General features: G+C 53.0%; 1 protein-coding gene across 1 annotated transcript; it reads left to right on the top strand.

Moving 5' to 3' along the window:
• Positions 1-7,934: 7,934 nt before the first annotated feature.
• LOC125500188 lies at positions 7,935-9,789 on the top strand. Its single transcript, XM_048651930.1, has 2 exons — positions 7,935-8,197; positions 8,272-9,789. Exon 2 carries the CDS (start codon positions 8,385-8,387, stop codon positions 9,063-9,065), a length of 681 nt encoding a protein of 226 aa, XP_048507887.1. The 5' UTR covers positions 7,935-8,197; positions 8,272-8,384; the 3' UTR covers positions 9,066-9,789.
• Positions 9,790-10,010: the final 221 nt, after the last annotated feature.

The raw sequence follows: 10,010 nt of genomic DNA, 5'->3' as shown, positions 1-10,010 counted from the left end.
ATCGGCAGTTTTCGGGCGTCGATTGCTTCAGATCGAGCAGTAAATATCCGTGGGGCCGATTCGTGGCGTCGTTGTAGGCTTCCTGTACGAAGCGCGGATCCTCGGGGTAAACTTGGCGCGCGAGGTGTTGTATTTGCGCCCGGTCGCGGGGGTTCTTAAAGAATATTATATAGTTCGCGTTCAGCGAGATATCCCGCTGACCGCGACCTTGATGAAAGAGATTCTGCGTGATGAGAAACACGCTGAGATTCTTGTGGTGACACCCCTTGGTGAAGAGATCGACGACGGCCCCGTTGGACGATTCGCGCATCAAATCGTTGAGAATCAGCAACTTTGGAAGTTTCGCGTCGTCGGAGTCGTAGTCACCCTGCTGGGGTGATCCCTCGCGATACTCGATAACCGGCGAACGATCGGACGTCGCCGTTCCGCCGTACAGCGGTTGCCATTCTGCATAATACCAGATGATTCGCGCGAACTTTGCGTCGCACATATCACCGATGTGTCGCAGAAATGTTTTGACGAAATTAGATTTCCCGCAGCCGGATGGTCCGGCGACGATGGCGGAAAAAGGATGCTTCCAACGCGTGTCCATGGCGAGTACTCCGAACTCCGATCCATCTGCAAGTTATTATATACAGTTATCGACCGTTTCGTTGAAAAATAATTACCGCGGCGGGGGGGCCATCCGCGTTATCGAGCTGATCGAGCGCGCGGCCGCTATTTCGGGGCGCCAGCCTGGACGGATCAGCTTGCAAGCGTCGTACGGCTTATCAGCTGATTCCGTACGAGGGGGGCCCGCGAAAAAGCTAACGGCGGCGGTCCACACGGCGTGTCTCATCAGCTTGTTCACACGACGGCTAGCCGCCCCGCCGGTATTGCATACTAACCTGGTAATGTGATCGGTTACCGCGTCGTACTGGCGCACGGCTTCTTCGAAGATGCACATGTATGTGTGTGTGTGTGTGTGTGTGTGTGTGTGTGTGTGTGTGTGTGCGTGTTTCGCACGTGCCGTGCGAGGATAGACATTGAGACTGAGAGCAACGTCGAGGCGAATTGCTTATTTTCTTCGTTATCGTTAACGGACTCAAATACTTTGCACGCCGTGTACAATCGTTCATGTCGCCTTGTAACCGAAGGGTAGCGTGTCGTAGCTGTTTAGACAGAGTCGACGCTTCGATTGAACCGGGCGACACGTTTTGGAGATCGTGCGCGTTACCACGTGATGCAGGTTGGTGCGCTGGATAGCGCGTCGCTCCACCGTGATAGGATCGTGGGCGTCGGTCACCATGCTTCGGACGGATTGAAAATTTATCTTCAGACCTGTCTGATAGTTCAAAGTAACGCCTTTGACATTGCACACCTCGACCTCATCCCGATCGCCCGGGCGTTTCACTACAAAGGCGTAAAATTTCGGACCCCCCGAGACGAACGATCGTATATAGCTACCGGGGCCGTAAGCCGCCAATTCGTCCGTCAAGTCGCCCAGAAAATTCCCTGTCGGCGGTTTGTATTCGTCGCGGGTGTTCTCGCTCTCCACGTAAATGACAGAGTCGGTGTCGAAATACAATACCCTACGCTGCAATTTTTCCAGATAGCTGTAGAGCTTCAAACGCGCTTGGGCCGTGGTGTAGGCGGCTAAGACGACGTTGGTGATGGGCGACGGTTTTGCGCTTTCCCCCGTACGTCCCCATTGCGCGTAAAGAATCCGCTCGTTTACGGGCAAAATATCGTGAACCTCGACGTCCGCATCGGTGAGAAGCTCCAAGAGCCTCTGCCGCTCGTTGATCACCTCTGTACGCGGTAAATTATCGCGCTGCCCGAATTTACCCCAGAACGAATTCAGACAAAGTTTCGCCACCGAACGCAGCCCGGCGTTTTTAGCTATTTTGGACCCGTCCAGGCGGATCCCCTCGACGCGCTCGTATTCCTCTACGTAGCGTTGGCGAGATGTCTCGTCATCGCATTCCGCCGGCCAGCCGCTGGCCTCCTGCTTCAACTTCAGAAACGTGTCTATGTATCCGGCGAACAAACCGCCTTGCTTCGTCGCGGGATCGTACGAAGTGATATCGTATTGCCATATTTCGTTGACATCGACAATTCTGTACCCCAGGGTGATCGCTTTTTTCAATTCGTCCGACACCCATGTACCGCTCAACCAGCGGTCGGCTTCGTTCGCATGCGGGCAATCGTCGGGTGTCGAATTCTCGCAACACGTGCGACACAACGGAAACATCAATTTGCCGTGCATGCGGACCGGCAGCAACGGGTGGTAGAGATTTTGCGGCGGAAGCACGACGCATTTCACGAGGCCCTCTACCGCGTCTAGATTCGCGTTGTCGGGCCCTGTCAACGTCTTACAGGAATCCCCCACGTGCACCTTGGGATGTCCAACGGGGTACCGCCCGTTTTTGCATACCCACGGATACAGGGAGCAAACATCCACATAGCGAATTCGCTCCCCCTCGGCAACCTCGTAGAACCGTTTCGTGTTGTTCGTACGACCGCCGAAGAACGCATCGCGAGGATTTGAACACTTTTCGTTTCTCGCGACGATCAACGGGTGTTGCTCCACGTACGCTCGCAGTTCCGCGTCGTTCCTCAGCATCTCGGCGAAAACGCACTCCCACATCTCCGTCATGACGTAACCGAGCGCACGCATTCTGACGGTCTTCGCGCGGGTTTCCTCGAAGCGCTTATTCATGCAATCTTTAGCTACCAGTTCTTCGTCGCGATTCGCTGTGAAACAATTTCGGCATCCGTGCCAGTAACACCCCTGAAATTCGAGCACGTGTCTGGTACCATCCTCGGTCACGTAGTAACCGTCCACAGGGCGACCCGTTTCCGGGATACGATACTCCCTGCAGCGACCCGCGTGCATTATCTCTATACCGATTTCGCGTTCTTTGCAGACGAGCCACTCGACCGCCTTGGTGGACTGATTGTCGGTCATCCGATACCCGCGAGACGGTATAATCCCGATGGTATTGTCTTGCAGGAAATTCTGCCGAAATAGCACCGAACACGCAGACGCGATGGTGGTGCTTTGCGAGAACGGACAGACACCCCCCTGCGTGAGAAAAATATCTCTGAACGCCGAACAGGCTCTTCGAAGAATGTCAACGTCGCTTCGGCAATAATCGATCAACTCCTTGTCGAACTCGAATACATAGTTACTTTCCACAGCCTCGTTGTACCACGCGTGGAATGCTGTTCGTTCCGCGGTCCCCATGCTGTCCGGCGAATAATATTCGGCCGATGGTAGCGGGCCAACGTAGCCGCGATTCGCCGGCGTATTGAATAAATGGGGAAAAAGTCACTTGCGTGTTTCTACGGGGAGCCCGAAGGCTTTGGGCAGCACCGCGAGAGCCATAGGCATGTGAGCAAGCGAGTCCAAAAATCGGGTGTGCCCCGTTTCCATGAGTACGATTTTGGTTCCGTTCAGAATTACATGGGGTGGATCCCTGTTATGTTCCACCTGGTAGCGTAGAACAAATTGCGCGTCGAATCCCCGCGCGTTGTGCGCCAGACATAAAATTTTGCGGAATCTGTGTACGGGCCGCGTTGCGAATTCCACAAACTGTTTGACGGGATCGATGTCGAATACGAATTCGCGTACGGGGCCGCAGATGGAACACGGTGTGCGGATGTCGGGTTCGCGTATACAACCGGTGCAAGCCTGTTGAACCACGCATAGGTTGGGAACGTGTGAATTCGATTTACGATCCCCCTCGTCCAGCGTGTCGCACTGCTGCGTCTCAAAATCGTAGAATACGAAGAGATGTTCCGCGTTGCCCGTAGCTGCCGCGAGTCGCCTGATGTAACACTCGTGGTTTACCGGACGCCGGCAACCACAGGTTTGGCACTGGATTTCTCCGCAACGGTGAACGCTTCTAGATAAATCTACGAACCGATCGCATCGGTCGCAAATCCGCAGAGTAGCGCATATCGTTCGGCGCGAATTAAACGATCCGAGAAGTCGATGTTTTCGCAGACATTCCTCCCCCGAGAACCACCGCCCGCAATCGGTGCAGCGAATCTTCGCGGTCGTGATTTCGCACGCGGGTGTGCTGGCGCAACTCGAGCATTTCGATGTACACCGGTGATCGCCGAGGCGCCGATAAGCGATATTGCAAGACTCGCAAAACCGCGTATTCGCGGCGGCCGCCGTGAGATTGAGTATAGCCTTGTAGTGCCTGCCTAACGGGTAATACATTATATTCAGACGACCGGTCACGTGCCCGCCTAGTCGGATTATTTCGCGCGTGCCTTCGTATATCGGCTCCTCACCGCGTCCGAAGGTATTAAAATCGTATACCACGATGGCCAGGCCCTCGGTAGCGAGGTGGGCTTGAAACTTTACCATTTCCGGTATACCGCAACCGTCTTCCGGAATTTCGACACCCGCTAACCTGCATAACCGCAGCGCTAGATCTTTCTGCGCTCACGACGTAGCGTATCGTACGACGGACCACCCTGGTTCGTTTTCGTTGAGATTGGGCGAGTTTTTCCGCCGATGAACCCGCGATACGATCAACGCCCGCGGCAAACATATGTTATCCCTGCGTACGGCGACGAGAGACCGTTTGCTGGCATCCTCGTTGGTCAGCGCGTTGTGAGATTTGCCTCTCCCGATCGGTACGGTAACGTGATTGAAAGTCACCCTAAACTCCTGATCGATGCAAAATTCGGTCGCGCTCTGCGATAACTGGAATATCAGTGTCCAGAGATCCTCGTACGTACAGTCTTTGGCGGGGCGAAAGGACAGTCCGACGGAACCGTGCACGAAAGATGGGGCGTCGAATCCGAAGCCCACGTAATCCGTGTCGTGCATAACGCGACTCATAGCGTACGTGTGTATATCTCTGATGGCCTCCGCCAACCAGTCGATAGGATCGCGCGTGTCGGGGGGTGTTAAAATCCGCAGTGTAATTTGACGACCGTTTAATCGAAAACGATTATAATATTTCGCGCGTTCTTCGCGTATCGTGAATCTAGCACCCGGTGGTCGTACGCCGTCGTTGCTCTCCTCTCTCTCTATATCGGCTAGATTCGGTTGTCTTGTACGACCTTGGCCGTGCTGAGTGCATGACGTGTTTGCCGTTACTACAGTGACATCCCCGTCGCAGCGTAACGAAGGCTGCGTTTTAGATGTACCGGCGCACCCGTTTATGCCATGCCGTTTGAACCATCGTCCTGCGAAAAGCGATGATAGAAGGTTAGCCCCATTGTAGATTTGAGAATACACCCACACACACACACACGCACACGCATGAACGTGTGCCGTCGGTGATTATTGTTCTCTCTGGGCGGTGAGCATGTGAACGTATTGGCGCCGGGTGTCCGGTGACAATTGTTGCAGCCGCTCGTATATAACGCGCTGCATATCCCGGTCCCTGTTATCGCTCACATCTGACTCTACGCGGCAAAACATAGTGTATACAGCGTGTACACCTTTCGTCTCTCTCTTTCTCTCTCTCTCTCTCTCTCTCGCCAACTTGTTACAGATATACCCGTATACGCCGGCAAAATACTCACCATTCGATTGCTGTTCTTCTTCTTCTTCTTCTTCTTCTTCTTCTACGTCTTCTTCGTCTTCTTCTTCTTCTTCTTGTTGTTCTTGTTCTTGTTCTTCTTCTTCTGATCTTTTGCCCTCCGCCTCCTCCTCCTCATCCGTCCATATCTCGCGATAGCCGGGTTCGCGCGGACCGATCGGTCTTCGATCCAGATCCCAAACGTCAAGGCGCCGAGGTCCAATCGGTGAATCATCTATGGTTACGGGCACGAGTGTGATAATTACCCGCGCTTTGTCACAACCCACCCGCCCTCGTACTTACTTAACCGTTCGATATCCGACTCATCATCCCACGAGAAGTCAACCAATTCTTGGCCAGCAGCTTCGTCGTTATCCGGGCTCACGTTATCGCATGAACGCCCGACGCCGCAGCTGGGCCTATCCACCTCAATCCATCCGGTGGACGGTCCAGGCATCGGCTCATCGGCCACGGGTGCCATTGGCTCAACCGATACCCCGATATTGTCGGTGAACGACCCAGATATCGGCTCAGCCTCGGAGAATGCCGCTAGCTCAGCTGACTCGGCTGCTTCTAGCAACATCTCGTCGTCGTCGTCGTCATCGAAACCACCCCATTTGGCGGCTACGGTGGCGAATGTTAAATCCGCACGTTTTTGTACAGAATTACGTCTCACTTACCCCTCGAACGCTCAAAGTCATCCATCACATCGACTACTACCCCTAGATGATCACCCGCACTGTCAAACACACCACGCGTGTACATACGACCTATAACGCGATCGCTGCACACCGTTATCAAAAACCGTAATTTCGGAAGTAACTGTTCGTCGGACATGGAGGCCAATGCCCGACGCCATCGAAAATCACAGCACCGCACCGCCCGGGGGTTGCAGACCCTGACGTAGCGCAGCACGTTTAAAATCACTGTTGCCAAACGCATTTCAAAGAACTTTAGACTTTGGTCGTTTTCAGTAAACTGAGTAGTTTTGAATTGACAGCGAGTATACATATGTCATTTCTTACGTATACTCCCCACCCCGGCGCAAAATCCAAGAAGAGCGCTCGTCGTACGTATCGGTTTGTATCGTGTATGCGTCTCATAAACGCTACAGATGCCCGAATGTGTGTAAAGATTCTTCGTATGCAGGCGCAACATTGTCACAACAATTGTGTATCATAGCGGTCATAGCGGTAGAGCCATCTCGAGCTAGGCGCAGAGGATATTCATTTCGCAAAGTGCAAATTCGACACCCTCTTATCCGAGAGGCGCCTTCTCAAAGTCCTCCGCTGCCCGAGCCGGGGCCCGCTCCCCCGCATGAGCCGGGGCCCGCAAAATTGTCTAGTTGCGATTTCTGTGCTGCATCGCGGTGGGGGTCCTTTGTGTAAAAATTACGCACACCTATAGGGCAGACGGTCAGCCAGCGCCCCGTTCTTCTATTCGCGATGCACATTGTGTCAGTGTGACAAATTATGCGCGTATGTGTTTGTGCGACAATGGCTGGGGGGTGCATCCGAGGATGTGCTTGCGGTCGGAGAGCTACTTCATTACAAATCCATCAGGCGAAAAGGTAAGGTTATTTTCTTTGGACGTGAAAAGTTTCGGTAGTGTCGGTAGTGGGCCAGAAAAGGCCGGTATCTGACGCAACCGTGCAAAGTACAGTGGTTTCGTGAAATTAATCGCGATAATAATTTCTGATTTGCGTGTTTGCAGAAATCTGTGAAGAATATAAATAACGACGAGAGCGATTAATAACGACAACAACAACAAGAACAAGGTAGGACAGCTGAAATTGTGCAAATATACAGTGGTCTCGTAAAATGAATTGTGACAATAATTTCTCATTGGCGTGTTCGCAGAATCATGTCCGAATACATTCACCCTGACGAGGTGCTGGCCCTGGTGGACCCTCGCGACCATTGGCTCCACGCCGAGGACCGTCGGGGCGAGGAGTTTTGGCATGTAGTCGTCGTACCCGAAATCCCGGAACTTGACGATGAGTTTGGGATCCTCCTCGACAGGGAGCGGGATTCCGGGTACGACGACTACATGTCGCGCTTGCGTTGGGAAGAGATTTCCGAGGCGTCGGAGTCGGAGCACGTGGTGTACGGGGCCCCAGAACCAGTGCCTGAGGGGGAGATTTGGGGGCGGACGGCGGATGGCGTTTGGAGGTGGCTTGGCGAGGGTGAGCCATCTTCGGACGAGTCGGAGTGGTCGGTGGACGGGGATGGGGATGGGTGGGTGGACGGGGATGGGGATGGGTGGGTGGACGGGGATGGATGGGTGGACGGGGATGGGAATAGGTGGGTGGACGATGAGCAGGTGGATGGGGCTGGGTGGGTGGAAGGTGGGTGGGACGACGACTGGGTGGACAACGGGTTGGGCGACGGGGTGGATGGCGGGTTGGGCGACGGGGTGGATGACGGGTTGAGTGTCTGGGAGGGACAGGAAGAAGACGAGAGGTACGCGAGCGAAGAGTGGAACTGAGACTCGTACTGAATTACGTCGACAACGACTGTGACGAAAACGATGACTGACTTTTTTATAAATAACTAACTTCTGACCAGCGGGTGGGTGACCGGTGGGCGTACCATCTACCAGCCACCCCCAAATCTTGTACAGGCGGAGTAGGGGAGAATGTGTTGCACTGTGGGGGGCGCACCAGGGTGAGTCTGATCTGTGAGATTTTAATGTCCTGTTATTGCGCGTAAATACATATGTGCTTCTTTGGTTTGCGCAGGCGTCCCGGCAACTGGATAATTTTGCTGATATCTGCAAAATAGCGGAACGGCGTCGACGGCTGACCGACCATCGCAATCCAGTCAGTATTCCTGAGTCCGATCACACGATACCATGGCGTCAGGAAGATCCGGATTGTCGCGAGAGGGGTGCAGCAAGTTGTTCCGAACCTTCGAAATAGCTTTGAAAAAGTCGGACCGTCATCTTCTCCTGTCGTCGACGTATGGGTTGAACGCTTCGTGGTCAAAGAAACTCACCGTGGGACTTCGCCTTCGCATGAACGGCACTTTCGAACCCGTCGTGCGATTGATCAACAATTACTCTAGCGGTGTGTCGCTAGGATTGGAAGGTTGGGCCAGCCTGATTGCGAATTTGCCGAAGCTGGAGGAATACTTCGTGAAGAAAGATGCTCCCGATGACAACCTCTTCGCGCTGGTGAACAATACGATCGCGCTAGATGGTGGGTGTTCTTTGCGTTTTACAACGGCTCACGGTGCGAAGGTGATCGCATTTTACTCGACCGAAACATCGGGCAACGGTGACGACGCTACCATCGAAAACTCACCTCAGGAGGATGATGATAAAGAGAATACCGCGACGCAGGGGGCCAAAAGGCGAAAAGTTTACACCCCGGTAATTGTGATGCAAAAAGTAACCTTCGACGGCCTGAAACACGTAGCGTGCTGCGCAAACGAGCGGCTGCTTCAGCTGGACGCGCTGCTGGGAGACGTCAACAGGTCCAAGGAATCGGTCGTTCGCTACTTCGCTTCGATAATCACGGCTAGGAAAATATAAGCGCCAACTCTGCAGCAGATTCAAGGGGCCGTGTGCGACGACATAGAAACTGCGCGAGAAGTGGTATGTTTGCAGTTTGATATAGGATTCCGAGACTACTTCTTCGATATTGTTTACTGCGAAATGATGCGCTTATTCTTGTCGTATATCGTTGCCGATATTGGGCAAAGTGTTTTGATCCAGGGGTAGTTGAAGTTGATGTATGAATCGGTAGAATGATAAGAAACACATAATTTGTATTACTTAGGTTTAAGATCCAACACCACTATATTGTCGCCCATAAGGAATTGTCTATTTTGTATTATCTACAGTTAAGAACGCTTTGTATCACCTTAGTTCTAAGAATAGAAAATCTCTAGTCGTTATGTTTTGAAAATATTTGCAGAGTTTACACTTTCGTGCACCCGTGAATACTCATATTTCAGAGCGACGTTGCGTTGGCAGCACGTGGCCGCGGTGCGGGGCTCAGAGGTCTTCGGCTATAGTCGGTAAGATAAGAAAAAGTTTTTCGAATAGGTACGTCACCGCCAGGATGCCGGTAACTGAGTAGCCGTGATGCGATTCGAACATTGGCGCCATCTTGTATTGAGAATTTCCAAAACTAGTAACCAAATCAGATTTCGAAAAACGCGCGCCGTCTTGGGTTCCGGAAAGGGCCGCCATCTTGAATTCGAAAAACAGGCGCCATCTTGTGTTTTGGAAGAGGCCGCTATCCTGATTTCGAAAATCGCGCGCCATCTTGGATTTCGGAAAGGGCCGCCATCTTGGCTTCAGACGATCCGTCCGACCAAGGGGAGGGGGAAGCACGCGAGACAATGACCGACGGGGCCTGAGGGGGCAGGGGGGACCGTCTGGCGGCACCAGTGACGTCATTTGTTATGACACGCTATACCTTGCCCATACTACTCGTGAGTTTAATGAAAATTGTCAAACTACTCAGAATAA

The sequence above is a fragment of the Athalia rosae genome, chromosome 3 (genome assembly GCF_917208135.1).
Source record: "Athalia rosae chromosome 3, iyAthRosa1.1, whole genome shotgun sequence".
NCBI classification, from domain to species: domain Eukaryota; kingdom Metazoa; phylum Arthropoda; class Insecta; order Hymenoptera; family Athaliidae; genus Athalia; species Athalia rosae.
This window is presented reverse-complemented; position numbering and strand designations above follow the sequence as displayed.